Source organism: Haliotis asinina, chromosome 2 (genome assembly GCF_037392515.1).
Source record: "Haliotis asinina isolate JCU_RB_2024 chromosome 2, JCU_Hal_asi_v2, whole genome shotgun sequence".
Taxonomy (NCBI): Eukaryota; Metazoa; Mollusca; class Gastropoda; order Lepetellida; family Haliotidae; genus Haliotis; species Haliotis asinina.
In genome coordinates, this window is record NC_090281.1 from 9,427,009 (window position 1) to 9,443,341 (window position 16,333).

At 38.4% G+C, this 16,333-nt stretch overlaps 1 protein-coding gene across 1 annotated transcript in view; it reads left to right on the forward strand.

The window, feature by feature from the left end:
• Positions 1-15,706: 15,706 nt before the first annotated feature.
• The window catches only part of LOC137272255 (C-type lectin domain family 4 member E-like), a 56,675-nt gene continuing 56,048 nt past the window's right edge, over positions 15,707-16,333 (forward strand). The window contains exon 1 of the mRNA XM_067804614.1: positions 15,707-15,943. Within this exon, the coding sequence (XP_067660715.1) occupies positions 15,707-15,943 (237 nt within the window). The remainder of the gene's footprint in view (positions 15,944-16,333) is intronic.

Consider the following 16,333-nt stretch of genomic DNA (forward strand, 5'->3'; position numbering starts at 1 on the left):
CCTTTATAATGGAGGCGCCCTGTCACGAACATCCGCCAGCCTGAGAATAATTGCCGTATGGGTTTGTTTTCCTCAAGTTACAAAATCCAACTACTTTCTAGTAGTAGTAAAGTATGTATTTGATTGATGGGTAATAGGATTTTGGCTGACAAAATCCTATTGCAAGGAGCGAAGCGGGGAGGGCGACAAAATGATAATACGTACAACAGTATTGTCACTTCAACCACAACCTCGATTCCGAGGAAGAAATCGTTATGCTACAAGTTGTGTTATGCAAAATCCTTTTGACCATCAATAATTTACTACAACTAGTAAGTGTTTTTTTCATTTGTTAACTAGATGAAAACAAATCTAAATGGCATTTTCCATTTTGGAAGCGAGGTAGGGGTTTAACCAACCGATTTTGTTTTCATACGGTTTTCGGGTCGGAGAGTAAGGCTGGGGTGGGGGTGTGTGGTGTGAGTGGGTGGGTTGTCCCCCTTTCTCAATTCTCTGCACCCCCTTCTCAAAAGCTGTATTTGTCCCTGCTCAGGTGATTTTGAGAATAGCGGACTTATATGGCTGCGGCAAAAGCACTACTAACAGACTATGTCTTTCCAGAAACGTCATCTTGGTGTGACGGTATACAGTTTCAGCGCCAAAACGTGACATTTTCAGCTTATGTTTTGGAAGCGCTTGAAGCCATATTCGCCAAAACGTCACCAAGATATAATACAAAGCAAAATGCACCTATGCGGACAGGCATGCGATATCGATCGCTATTAAGAATGCAAATCTTGTGTTTAAGTTTGTCTTTTGTTTTTGCCTGCAAAAGAGGGAACCATGATGATACGACTAAGTGTCGCCAATCAAAACATCACTATAGGCCGCCTTGAAGCTGGGAATCACAGTCTGCATTTGCCAAACATTTCAATGTTCATGCGTGCACTATATCTCGCTTTTGGAGTCATTTCCTGCCGACCAATGGGAGATCTTTTTAAATTTATCTTCCCTTCAGTAATCCGCTAGGTGCGCTGATCCCAACGGTCCAGCCTTAAACAGACAGCGCATGTCGTATGCGCGATGCCAGCCGTACGTGATATCATTACACTTAGAGACAGTTAACCAGTATAGCCTTCACCTTCACCGGTAACGTTCACGCCGGTGCATGGTTAGCATATCTGTTCCCTTTTAAGATGATATATCAAGTGTTATGTCCTAAACTATTTATACCATCCTTCTTTGATACACTTGGGATAGGCATGACTGCTTACATTCGCGAAATGGCATCGCGAAATGGCAGTTCGAAGAGAGGCGGTGGAATCAGCTAATCGTTTTCAGGTTATGTTTTGGCGTTTTGTTGACGTTTTGCAATCGGTTATTTAAGTGTGGCAATAGATGTCTCAGTATCACACATTTAAAACTGCAGTGTATTTTCAGTGTATATGTACTCAAATCATTTCAGTATTACGGCCGATATGGCTGCATTCATGCAATTTACAATGGCGGGGAGCTGATGCGGTGCGTGAAATGTGAAACACTGAAAGTCTTCATGTAAATTTCATCGGGTCGTTCATGGTGGGATTAAGATTTTGGACGACACAGATATTTAGCAGGTACAGTGGAAAGTGAGAAGCAGTGGTCAAGTAATTGTAAAATAACAGTAGCGGACGAATTACGCCAATCATCGCCTACATGTAGCCGACTTTCGATAGCGATAAACATGGGCATAACTAAAATCTACTTTTTTAAATCTCTGTAACGGTTTGTGATGCATGAAATATAAATTCACTGTACAGGCAAATAATACATAAAGATATTGCAAATTTCTCCAATGACTGCATTTTAATTATCACCAATTATGGGTATAAATTAACATGTTTGATTTTCTCAAGTTTTAATAAAGGAAATAATATTAAAATATTAATTTATTAAATATACTATCTCAGACACAGAGGAAGCAAAACTACCATTAGGTTAAGTACATATTCAAGGGCACTTTCCAAAAGCTATTTTCATTACACAACTTAACAATACATACATTCATACTGATAATGAATTTCAATATTCATTATAAATGGTACTGTTAAGTGTTGTCAGCATCAAATGGTTTATATTTTCCTGCAGTGTCTACATACATCTTGTCTTCGCAATGATCAGATTATTATAATAGTCATGAAAAAGCTGATATTTTATTTTTAGAGCTCGCTCATATGTTTTTTTGCATTTAATTGATTTTTCAAATTCTAACACAAATATATCAATAAAGTCAGTATCTTTTCCCACTTGACATTGTATCTGCACCGTACAATGTAATTCCATCTGATTCTTTATATGCTGGTGCGTGTGTACTTTCATACCGAAACATAAGTCTCATTAACCTATTCAGACAATGACCTACTTTTCAGACGATCCGAATTTTCTCGTGTGAAAGTGTAAATTGACATCACAAACAACTCTGGTTAAACTGAATTCCAGTTCCTTGTTTCATAAGAAAATGGTATTTACAAATGAATTTTAATTTTAAACTTTAATTGCACCGTCATTCTCTACTTTATGTCGAGATTGAGTGAGTGAGTGAGTGAGTTATTATGTCGAGATTGAGGCAGCATACCTTAACTATGGAATCACAGATTGCCCCTGTCTGATGAGGTCGTAAAACGATTTACAATGCATTTGGTTCACTGGTTAAACCTGTTATGTGTTGTTTTGCACTTATTGGGCGTAGTTCTGTAGCGCAGTATTAGGTTGATGTAATATCAGTTCCGTCAGAGAGCGCTAAACTTTTCTAGCGGCAGAGCCTCGTTTTGATATTTCCACGATTTCCAGGTTTCCGTTTATCAGAGCTCGCTGTACGACATAGCACGCCGTACAAAGTATTTACTAGGATTAGAAGAAGCTTAGTGTTGCAATATACAACTGCGTAGACTTATCAGATCACACTGATTAATATTTATGCATCCAGTTAAATGACATAGTCTAAAAATACTGGACTGGTTATCGCATTAAGCTGCGCAATAGGACAGAACCAAGTAAACAGGAAACGAGACTGTTCTGTAATCAATGTTTTGACATGATATTACATTACACATGCATGACTTTATTCACACATTGTACATTGTACTGTTAAATATGAAATTATAATATACATATGTGCATAAACATATCTTCATATAATAATTGTGGGTTTAAATTGTGGATTTTATAATTATCTCAAACATATATTTGATAATGAACACATTTTCTGTGTTAATCCCTAACAAACAGACAGAGCCTAAAATTTTCTTTAAGAACTGTTGCATGAAAATCAGAAAGGTAGATAGGTAAAGTGAGAGAGTAAATTGTCTGCCATGGGAAATTTTTTATCAACTTAATGTTACCAAAACAAGAAACATATGAAATATATTTCTATCATACACATCCGCTTGGGCTGTCAGAATTATATGTTGTTCGTTGAGAGAAATCTCTGTAAATGACTATTTATATTAAGAGCTTTAAGTTGTGTTAAACTTTTGTTAAAAGTGAACCAATAAATTCACATATATAACATGACTCACAATACTGACCAGTGGACATACTTTTCATGGAGGAAATACTTTATTTTAAGCTATGATGACTGGTGTTTCTGATGCAACCGACTAATTGCATGGATAATAGGTGTATGGCACTTGTATATGTAAACATAAAAATATACATTATGAAGTGTCAGAATTTAAAAACAAAATGGACTCAGATGAGTGAGGAACAGCTGCTTAAAACGTAATATAGATGTTTCTTACTAACTCTTATATTCTATACGGATTTCTTTTCAATTGTCAGGGATATGTAATCATCATAAATTCTCAATATAGAACTTCCAGGGGATGCTCGTTCGCTGGAGGTGTAGCCCCGAGTTTTTTACATTGAGTCGGTGGTTGTATAAGAACTCTTTGTAAGATTTTAATGTGCCAATAGATAAATAATTACCGTTGAGAACAACATGAGGGCTGATAACATATAAAAAACTTCACCGATGCTACGACACCGGAGACTTCCTCTGTCTCGTCTTCTGTCGTAGTGACAATATACCAACTTTTCATGGCGTTTTCCCTGTTATCTTCTATCGTGTCAAGTCACACTGCATTTGGAAAGTTGTCGCTGCGCACATTGACTTGGGAACCAGACCGGAAGCGAGAAGTTGGACCGTCGCTTATATCATTTTAAAAGAGTTATCGCCCCTCGGAACAAAAAAGATCGCCCATTCCGACAGAAATCGCCCGAGAAGCGTGAAGAGTTACTATCCATTCCGTGGACCGCTACATTCGGGCTGCCCATCTGCGTCAGCGTCTTGTCACAGTCTACACTGCACAACCCATTCCCGGTTTGAGAAGAATATCAGACCAAACTGTCAGGTATCGACTGCGAAAAGGGGAATTCAGTCAAGAAGGTCGGTTTTGAGAGATTTCAACCGGTGCAATTGCTTGTGGTGGTGTCCTAGAATCCGGAACTGTAGTCGACTCTGGTTCAATGATGAATCACGATTTTTGTCTTCACCTGCGACAGGTCGACAGATTCGGTGAAGACAGCGTCATGGTGTGTGGAGCATATCCAGCACACAAAGATCTGATATAGTGGTGATTCAGCTGAATTTGAGAGCTAGTCGGTGCACCAGCGAAGTCCTTGCACGTCACATGTCACATGTGACATTGTGGACCTACTAAGGGAGTAGTTCAAGCATGACAACCCAACTTCACAATGGGATGAACCCGATCGACGCGTCCGTAAACGTCAGTGATACAAACAGCACACTCGACTGTTCCCGAATTGTAAACACCAAAGACTGGAGCTCGACTTGAAAGGGACGTTGACTGTAGAAAAGTTGTATTAATCCCTTTTGTTATACAGTTTCGTCGGGTTTGTTTTGGTTACTCTGAAACTTTATGCACAGATCTAAATACGGAACAGTTGAGGTCGTCTCACTCTCATAATTTCAAGATCAGCGGGGTAAACAGGTGGAAGACAATCGGCAATCATTGATGTACAGGAGGCTTAAGTTCAAATTAAAATTACCGAGAAGAAAGTCTGACTGATGTGAATCGGAGGGGAGCACTAAAATAACAGAAGCTGAAAAATCAACCATACAAAATGGAGAATATAGATTACTGCATAGAAAACTGATTCCTTGATATCGGTCATCTGAAGAAATTAATCACGAAAGGAATAGAGAAAAATCTCAACGACTTTGCGGCCGAAGATTTCTCAACCAGATGTAGTGATCTTATAATTAGGTGGCGGTGTTAACTCTTAGTCAAATTGAGCTAATCATTAATACTACCAATATTGTGGTGTCAGGTCCATAGGTTTCATATTTTAGTGTAACATTACATTTTTATTCAACGATTCTTTGTTCAAACGCTTTGTTGTTGGCAACCATTCCCCCCACATGATGGGATTCAGCATGAACTGGTTTGTGTCAAATATTTTCCTAAAAGTCAAGTTTCTCCTATGTCAGGTTTCTGTAGCGTATAGTACCAAGGTTTGTCACCAGTTTAGTGTCAAGAAATATACTCTGTAAAGTTTCAAGAAACAAAAAAGAGTGAACATAGAATACTACAAAAATGATCTGAAGAAATTAGTTAACAAAGGAACAGAGAGAAATTCCAAGTACGTATTTTGTACCAAATGAGGAGTTACATTGGGTGATCAAAGAAGCATACGGTAAATGTGGACAAAGCAAAGTACCAATATATGAAGAAATATATGGCATGTAATAATCACAGCGGCAGGATCGTTTCCCACGATAAAGGGACAGATAACAGGTGTGTGTGGTAATGTCAAAGAGATGACTCTGTAGATCCTGTTTGACTTCAGGTACTGGGTACATCTTGGTGAAGGGTAATCAAGGATACCATGCTGAGGTAGTCAATCTGAAATCGGATAACATTTATAGATTATAGATAAAACATATGAAGCAGAGCTGATTCATCGCTAACGGAAGACAATCAGAAAGTTAAGTTCTGCAACGCAAATTTACTATTACGATGTCACACCATTTATTATTTTGCAAAGAAGGTGACGTCAAAGTCTGACATAAAGTATTCCAAAGGCACTTCAAGTTTGCCAGGGTATTTTGTAACGTTTGGGAACTTTATAATATGCTATTGTAAATGTTGTTTAGATGTAATTTTCATGCCCTTGCCGTATATGTCTGGGGGCACACTGGGTTACAATCCGTGTCCGACCGTCCGTCCGACCGCCCGTCCATACGAAACAGGAAATGTACTCTATCCACTTCTCCATAAAAACGCTCTATGGAATTCAATGACTTATACATGGATTTTTGGGTGAACACTAATGGTGTCCACCTCCTATTTTGTTTTGTATTTTATTTTTTTCTTTTGCAGTTTTAGAGAAATTTGAACTTTGCTACATTTTGCTGAAATTCTCTATGATGATAGTGTGAAAGGGGAGGAAGGGGGATGTACGTTATCTACTTCTCCTAAAAAACTTCATAATGGAATTCATTTAGATAACACGTGTGCTTTATAGGAACTCCAAAGGTTTGCATGATCTCATATTTTGATTTTGTATTTTATGTATTTTTCGCTCAATTTGTCGTTTGAACTTAAATAATTTTTTTGCTGAATTTCTCTCTGAATATTGTATTGTGACAAAGATAACTATTATCGCTTTGAAGTATTGCAGGTCTGTTGCTCGCCCAGAGTGCTGATAACTTAGTTGCTACACATCGACCATGCATTATTAACGATAAGAAAACTAATGAACAAAGGTCATCGCCTTAATTCTCAGATGCACGAAATACAATGCTGTTTCATGCGAACACAGACGGGCGATCAAGATGAGGTCATGTCAAGCTGGTTATGCTCAGCGGAAAGAAATGATGATAAGAACACGAATTTCGAAAACTGTACATATTTCTATTGTGTTTTCAGCTAGACTGACATGTAATAACTGTGAGAAATAAAAATATTCAAGGCAGCATATTAAGTGTGTTTCTGTAATTAACTTACCTGATTGTAGGTCAGGTGAGGTCATATTAATATTGTGATCTGTTTCTCTTATCTGTCCTTCACACACGTCACATTCGCTTGAAATACAGCTTACGTTCCCATTTTCATTTGAACAATGTATGACCATTTCTATGTCATTATTGAAAAAATGAAATGACATTTGCATCGTTTGTGGGTTGTTCAAAAAGCAGAAAGGATTTCTGTTCATAATACTGGTTCTTCTGGAGAGATCATGAATAGGAAACGTTAATCGGTTTCACTGGTATTTTGTTCATGTGGGTTAATAAGTTCGTGTTTTACCAGGAGCCTAAAGTGATGTTAATAAGGTAATACAACTTCTAACTTCAAGCTGATTATTTTTATCATCCCTTACCCCAGATTGTGCCCCGCCACGTAACAAGACCAATATGGTATAAACAGCGCCTTCGTCGAGTGTTGGAGCCGTTGCTACATACACCTGCAACAAAGGCTACGGCTTCTGTGGTAACGTTAACAACTCGATAACCTGCCTCAGTTCAGGAGGCTGGAGTCCTCTCTCGTCGTCAGCCGTGTGTCATATGGGATACTGGGATTCGCATGTAAGCAGGCGTCTCTATGTCTGTATGCCCATCCGTGCGTGCATGCATGTGTTCATGTGTCAGTGGAAGGTAAAGTGTTTACAACCAACAATGTCCCATTATTGTTATTATTCTCTCAGAGTGAGTGAGTTGAGATTTAATGTCACATCGGCAGTATTTCAGCCATGTCGTGACGTACTAGTTCTAAATTCATAATACATACGTATAATATATAAAAACTCTGTCAACGAAGGATCGTAAAATCACTAGATTATCACAAAATGGAATAAACCTAGCCAACATGTCTCTTTTAAAAAGTAGAAAACTATTTCGCACAATACTATATAAAAATGGGCTTTTGATCGCCAAAAATTGAGGGTAGGTCACCATAGCAGGAACCATGGGACTTAAAGCACTTTTGCTTCCTGCATGGACACTAGCCGGATATCATCCTTTCAGCCACTGGCTATTTGTAGTCGAATTTAGCCATGAATTAAAATCACAAAAATACATCGTTTAAATATATGGCTGATTGATTTTAAAAACAAAATATTTCGGGATTTACGTACCCTCACAGAGGGACTTCTACCAGAGGTAAAGACGTTAAGTTAAGTATAGCAAAGACGTTGTAACTAGAGCTAGCAAAAATATTATCAGATAATAATGTTCATTTACAAATTATTACAACTTCCACTAACTTCCAAAAAGTGCAGTGCCACATGTACGTATTTAATATGCATACGATGTGCTCGATCAAGTTCTGTTACTATGGTCTGCGATTGCATGAACATGCATAACTCCGGTATGTCCTCAAAGGCAATTGGATGAGAAACAACTGTCGACTTCACAGTTGTCACCTGCTTAGACACATAATGTAAGGAAACAAATCATTTGAAGGAATGCCCACGTTCTGGCCGACGTGAGATCTTGAAGACAGGGCACTATTAAGGGCAACTCGTCGACAACAACTCGTCACGAGGACGTGTTGTGATGTCTGCAAGTCAGTCAAACGCAAGCTTGATAACGAAGGTACCAACAAAAAAATAAACATACTGTCATAACTCAGGGCTTAATTATACAAGTCAAAAGTAGACAATTATAATTGTACTTTTCAGAAAATTGATGGGAGGAACGTACTTCGTATCATATTCCCTTGCAAGGCCTTCAGAGATTTCCACATCACAACTACGGGAGTGCCGGGACGCTTTCACACGTAAGCCAGAAATATTAAGTGTGTAGGGGAAAGGGTGTGTTGTATGAGGGATTGTAATGTGTTGCTAATCAATGCGGCAATTTTATTACATTCACGTGTCTTCAAAACCTACTTGTCCTCAACTTCACCTCTCTAAACACCATGTTGTATACATTGTTTTACACGATATGGTTAAGATTGCCTCACTCACTCACTAAATACCACGAGTAAACCCATCAAAGTAGAACCTTTTCAAGAAAGCATTCGCATTCATGATAAATGAGGGTCAGTGGCCTTGTCTGTGCTCGTCTAAGCATGATCCTTTACGTATGCACGTGTGTCTATACTTTTCAGCAAGTACTTCAGTGGTCCACTTCTCAATCTTGCGATACTCGATGTGAGATTTATTCACGAGAATCACACATGCCACTATGTGAGAGCAAACAAAATGGACGTCATAGGTGGGCGCGTATATTCATCGTACTCTCGGGTGCTTTTCAAGGTTAACCAGTCTTCTGAGATGGTCTTGAAGTTAGACGAAACCAAAGCCGTGGTTTGTATGTTAATATTTGGAGGTGTGTTGCTCATATCCCAGTTTGATGAGTGAATGTATCTTTTGGCAATACTCTAAGGACCGGCGTCCATTAGTTACTACTGTTTTTTTCAATATATACATGTATCCTGAAACATTTCTTGAAATGAGCATTCAAAATGAGTAAGTGACTCAACGGTAAATAGTATTACAACACTACCATGGCAAGGGATTGAGGGCAGATTAATGTGTCACACATTCAGAAATTGAACATGAGACTTTTTTATGCAGAGTGTTGTCAGGAATACCAGGAAAGATCACCTCGCTGGTGAAGCACTGTGATGTGTATCAACGCTTTGGTTGTCTTAAGTCAACTGGAAAGTGTAAACCAGAAAAAAACATTGTTGGAGTGTTTTTCTCTTTCCACAACGTAAAGGAAGACCATTTGTAAATACATGTGACACTAATGCTTGCTGCAAGAAACAATACTTGACCCCATTTCAGAAAGCGATCTTAGCGCTGGTGACCCTACCTACCATATGTTGTCAAAAGGCTCACGGCCATCGTACCTTTGTGGAACTCCACAACGACTTTAGTCAATTAACAGTCACTTGTTCTTACTTTGTTTGTAGGTGCTGGCAGACACACGACATTTGACCACACTCACCTTCGAGAAGCCTGCTCTTGGCATACACCGAATTGGAATATATTTTAATGTTTCCATTTTTAACATCAGAATACGATACCCCACGATTTAAATATATATCTGACACCAAGTATATCTGGATCGCACATTTAGGATTGGCTATCTGAAATATCATTTTAATTTGAAAAATACACGGTACATTTCTGTTAATAAATGTCGCACCGGACGTTGATTTTAGTGGAGGCTTTACTTCTGTTTAGTCGCACAGGTAGTTATACTCAAGAAGATCTCACGCAGGCAGTTGTCAGACCTAGATGATTGTCAGACAGGTAATAAAGATAATTAACAGGTAGTTGTCACACAGATAGCTAACACGAAGGTAGTTCTCACATAGGCAGTTGTCGCACACATTGCTAATACACAGATAGTTCTCATACAGACACTAGTCACACAGCTAATGCAAAGGTAGTTGTCACACAGGCAGCTGTCATACAGATAGCTAATACACAGGTAGTTGAAAGGCAGTTGTCACACAGACAGTTGATACACAGACAGTTGTCACACAGATAGCTAATACACAGGTAGTTCTCATACATATACCTAATAGACAGGTAAGTGTCACACACACAACTAATCCACAAGTTGTTATCATGCCGACAGCTGTTACAGACATGGGTCATATACACAACTTTATTGGTGTGAAGAATTCAGTGAAAAAGGTTAAACGAACACAAACAACCACTAAAGGCTTTTAGCTATGCCTATCATTTATTATTGTGCTTGCTATTCATCTTTTTATAAGCTTTACATAAATTGTTTATTTGGTTTATCTGGAGTCGTGTCGTTTTTTGTAATAGTAAAGGGAAACAACTCTTGCTTGGGTCTCGATTCAATGGTCTGGACGATTCGCTGTCAGGACGAATGTGCATTAACGAGGCTTCACTGTCCATGAATATGATTTTTCGACTGTCTGAAGAACCAGACTCTAAAATGACAAAATACTAAATACTGTGACCTTGTCCTTAGACATAGCCTGGTCTTTTTCGATCTCGACCCCGTCTTATCTACCTCGTTTCACTCACTTATAATGCTTTGTAGAAAACGGTATTAAGAAAATTTTACCTTTTATCATTACCTTTTGAATGTCCTCGACATAATCTGTATTCAATCACATCCATGAAACATCAGTATCAGCACAAATTACAATTGAAAATGGCCGTGTGGATAACCTCCAGTCTCTACGCAAGGGGTTAAGCGATCATCTCATTCACCAGTTAAAGCCCCATGAACGGTTAAACCACCAGTGTAACTGTAAAGGACTTTGGAACGATTTTAATGATTTGCAAATTATTATCACAAGATCTGAAACCATTCTACAAACTGTATACCCTTCTGATGGTCCTCCATCGTCACCTTGGAACTTTACAAAGGCAAACTGGAAACACTGTGTTGAGAAAAAACGTCAACCTGAACATTTTATGTTCTTCCGATAAACTAACCACTATAACCAGTGAGTGTATTCCGAAGTCCTCTGTGGTTCCCCACACACGTAAACCATGGTTCAACAACGACTGCAAAGCTAGGAAGGCAAGAAAAAGGGTGGAGAATTATTCCCGTCGCAATCTTATGGTCCATAATTTCAACAAATTTGAAATCTTAACTGCACGACGTACCTTTAAACAACATTAACGCCAAATTTGGCAAAAGTATGTATCAATTTACGTACGCCAATGACTAAGGTATGGAACATGATCCAATTATGTATCAATTTACGTACGCCAATGACTAAGGTATGGAACATGATCCAGAAAATCAAAGGTAAGGGTTCTACATGTAGCATTCACCATCTTAAAGACGATGACAAATTGTTGACTGATAAATCAGAAATTGCTAACAAACTTCGTGAAACTTTGGCTAAACATTCTTCCTCTTCAAATTATGTAACCCAATTTAAAAAAATATCAAAGACAACAGGAAAAGAAAACTATTAATTTCAATTCGGACAATGAGGAAGATTACAACGAATTATTTTCTGTTCATGAGCTCCATACTGCCCTTGGACAAGCTCATGATACTGCTACAGGTTCTGATAACATCCATTATCAGCTCCTGAAGCACTTCAGGAAATCTCGACATCTGGTCACTTTCCACTATCATGGCCTGAAGCAATTGTTGTTCCAATACCAAAACCTGATCAGGATCATACCAGTCCTCGATTTACAGACCTATATCCTTAACATGCTGCGATCAATAACAGACTAACGTGGTAGTTGGAATCTAATAATTTATTAACTAACATTCAATGTGGATATCTGAAAACTCGCAGTATCGTTGACCATTTAGTTCGATTAGAGTCATTTGTGAAAAATGCAGTTATGAATAAGCAACATGCAGTGTCTATCTATTTTGCCCTTGAAAAGGCATACGACACAACATGGAAACATGGCATTTTAAATGATTTACATGATTTTGGATTACGAGGCCGGTTGCCTAAGTTCATATCCGAGTTTTTAACTGACAGGCAATTTCAAGTCCGTGTGGGATCTAGCCTGTCTGATCATTATTATCAGGATGAGGGTGTCCCACAAGGCAGTATTTTATTTGTCACATTGTTCAGCTTTAAAATAAATAGTCTCTCTAAGGTTCCATTGATGGATCTCTTTTTGTGGATGATTGTAACATTTCATGTCGTGGTAAAAACATGAACACTATTGAAAGGCAGTTACAATTATGTCTAAATAGAATTCATAAATTCATAGAATTCTTCATGGAAAGCTTCAACCAGACACAGCTGGCTGCCACGTCTGAGAATATTGAACACCTGGTGCTCGGAAAGGTAGGGTTTATACTTTACAAGGAAAACTTTATTGACGTAGGTAGGACTTATGCCTGTTTTGGGGTTGTAACAGATAGCGTCCTGGAGACAGTATGTATGTGTATGAATGGTGATGTATGTTTGCAGCGTTAAGTTAAGATGAACAAAGTGACAAACTATAAATCTCTGTATGTTCCATGCTACTTACACACCTATTGATACTTTCCTTGAAATAGTCTAGACGATTATAATACAAGCTCCCCTATTTTTAAACTCTATTATAAATAAAATATTATAATTCAGTCCATATGATGAGAGAGACAGGAGGAATTTGTATATTTGTTCATCTCGTACGTACAAAGACCGCGTATGTGTTGATAAAAATACAGCACACACTGGCAAAGGGGTATGAGAGACACAGGTAATAAATTACATGAAATGCTGTAATATATGTATTCACATCGGCCTCTTTCCCATTTACATCTTAACGACACAATTAAATAATCAGTACTTGTTTGTGAGACTAGACAGTTTCCTGTCATATCCGAGACCTGCCAGGGAAATCAGGCATGATTAGCACTAATTAGCCTCGTCGCAGCAATCAGGCAGTCAGCGAGGGGTGCCAGATGCTGGGCAGTGGAGCGGCTCCAGGGCTTAATGAGTTAAACAAAGGTTTGTGGATATGAATGAACTTCAGTGATTACTGCCAGTCTAACATTCTGCTTGTAAAATGCCTGGATAACAAACTGTCTCAATAGAAATGTAAACAGTGAGTTTATTGAAGTTAGATTCAGACTCAGAATAAATTTATCTGATGCACAAGTTGACTTTACGTATGAAACTACGTATTGTCAGGTTCGTTTTGTTCTTTCTAAATAGAGTAATGCACATTCAGAAAAGCACACACACACACACACACACACACACACACACACACACATATATATATATGTATGTAAAATAATTGATAGCTGATTTACTGCATATACTTGAAACCACCGGGCCTCTGGGTTGGCGGTTATTATTTATCATCTTTGAACAGGTACGCTTCCGTATGTCTAGAATGATCAATAAGACATCGCATAATACTTTCCTCACAACTGTTACATATGTTTTGAGTGCTGCTTTAGTTGCATCATCAGCCACAATATTACCAGAATTCCTATATGGCTGGGTAACCGACACACACTCACACACAAAAACAAAAACAAAACAAAACAAAAAAAACCAAAACAACAACAACAACAACAACAACAACAACAACAACAACAACAAAAAATAAATAAATAAATAAAAAAACCAAACGATGTCACACTGGCCAGTAGCAAGAACGTTTGACAATTGAGTAATTTCAGTTACATGGCACACTATGGGGCCCAAGCAGAGTATGGGATTTCACAGTCGCAAGTTTGTCAGGCAAATGGCAAAACTTGAGGAGGGTATTCAGTTTCAATGACCGTGAATATACGCGCAAAGTGAAATTAATCAACCGTGAATGTGATGAATTTACTTAACATGGTGAACACAAAAGATATTGGCCTACATGTTTTATATCTTCATACTTACTTCATCTTGACATGAACCATTATGTTCAGAGCCATCGATTAATTTTTAAAGTCATGCTTCTAGTCCATGCAGCCAGTGTCCCGTCCGTTAACAATGAGGTTAAACCTTCTGTGACGACACTCTACTGTTCTCGTTGTCGATAGAACTGGTTATGTTTGGTCTCAATAGCAGATTTCATTTAAAAGGCAGGTCAGGCGCAAGTTCGTCTTCTGATTACTAGGTCGGGAATTTAAAGGCTTTTGCACAAGCGAAGTCCAGCATGTTCCATAGCATGATAACACTCTTGTAGGACTTCATCTACGCCTGTGCAATGTGTGAGCAATGTTCAGAGCAATAACGCCGTGCTAGCAATGCTTCGCAGCGGAAAAGTAAGTAAATTACTTATCTATTGACTTAGCTAGTTCTTCACGGACACCACGGAACGGATGCCTAGAAATCAGTGATGACACCAAGTCTTCGCAAATGTTCATCCACATAGAAGGCATTGTTTGTTGTTCATGCAGGGAACATGGCTGATGGATACTTTTATCGGATGGTCAAACAGTAAAATTAGAAATGAACAAACATGACGCAGATCCAATATACAAGAAGTATAAACAAGCCTATTATATGGGTTTAAAATGAATTATTGATTGATCGCCGGATACTCATGGCCTTATGCCGTTGATCTTTTTGGAGCAAATGTCTGTTCCGGCGGATTTCGACGCCTTACAAAATGTTTCCTTTTGTGAACTCCAGAGTTTTGCAGGAGAGAATAAAGATGTTTTTCAAAGTGCATGTGATGGCCACGGCACGTTTGTATGGAAGGCATTGAATTTGCTTTCTGCTTTGGCAGGTGATATGCGTGTATCTGCTGTACAGGAGGTTTAATAACCTATTCAATAAAACAACTGATGCAGTTACAGACATAATCCTTGCATGTACCAAGGGTAATCGAATCGGGTATGAGTAAAATGTGTTTCATATATGTTTAGTACTAGTGCGAGCAAGGTTCAATTTACTTGTGCAAATGTGATTGTAGCATCTATTGCATCTATTAAGTGTTAGAGTAACAATTGCACGAAGGACGCTCTGCAAAGGAGGGAAAGTATTTTGCTTAATTTACAGTGAGTGTAAATTTTGTGTTTCTCATGAAAGCGAGCACCGTCTCAATGCGAAAAGCAAGAGCAAAACAATACCCTCGAGTATCTTCAACAAAGTTGACCATTAACAATAAGTGACGATAACAGATGATAACTGCATAGGCTGAGGCAGTTTGATTCAAACCTGTAACATCTGACACTGATCAAGTATGTTTTGTGTAGTTATAATCTGTCAGCACACCCGATGATATTGGTATCTGAAGTCATATCTTTTAATTTTCAGGCTCTGTCGTCAGAACGTCATAATACCATCGACCGTCAAGCAACATGGACTGTTCTGAAATGACCATATCCCCGGTATCTGCTGGACATGTGCCCCCGTCCCTGGCTCCAGGGTCTCCTGCCATGTCCCGGATAGACTGTGTCTCTCTGTGTTTCTTCAGTGCATACTGTACCACCATGTTCTACAACAAGTACACCAAGTCTTGTATCCTCATGGAAGCCTTCAATCAGACACAGCTGGCAGCCACGTCTGAGAATATTGAACACCTGGTGCTCGGCAGAGGTAGGGTGTATATTAATACATATTAGAATAAATACAGAAATTGCTAAATATTAAACAATTAATGAGGAGTTTAAAACCACATAATGTACGAAATCAATTCGATACTTGATAAACGTAATATGATTATAGTTTTGATTACACAATGTCATTTAGAAAGTGGTTAGTGAGTGAGTGAGTGAGTTAACATATTGCAGCCATATCGTGACGAGAACAATAAAAGTTATAGTAATGTTAGGATGAGAAAAGAGAAAAGGTAAACCTGTCAGCGAAGGACAGCAAAAACACTAGAGTATCACAGAACATAAAACTAGCATTTAAAGTTAAAACATTGGAATTAAAGAAGACAATACAACATAAAACCGGGGCTATAGATCGCCAACAACTGAAGG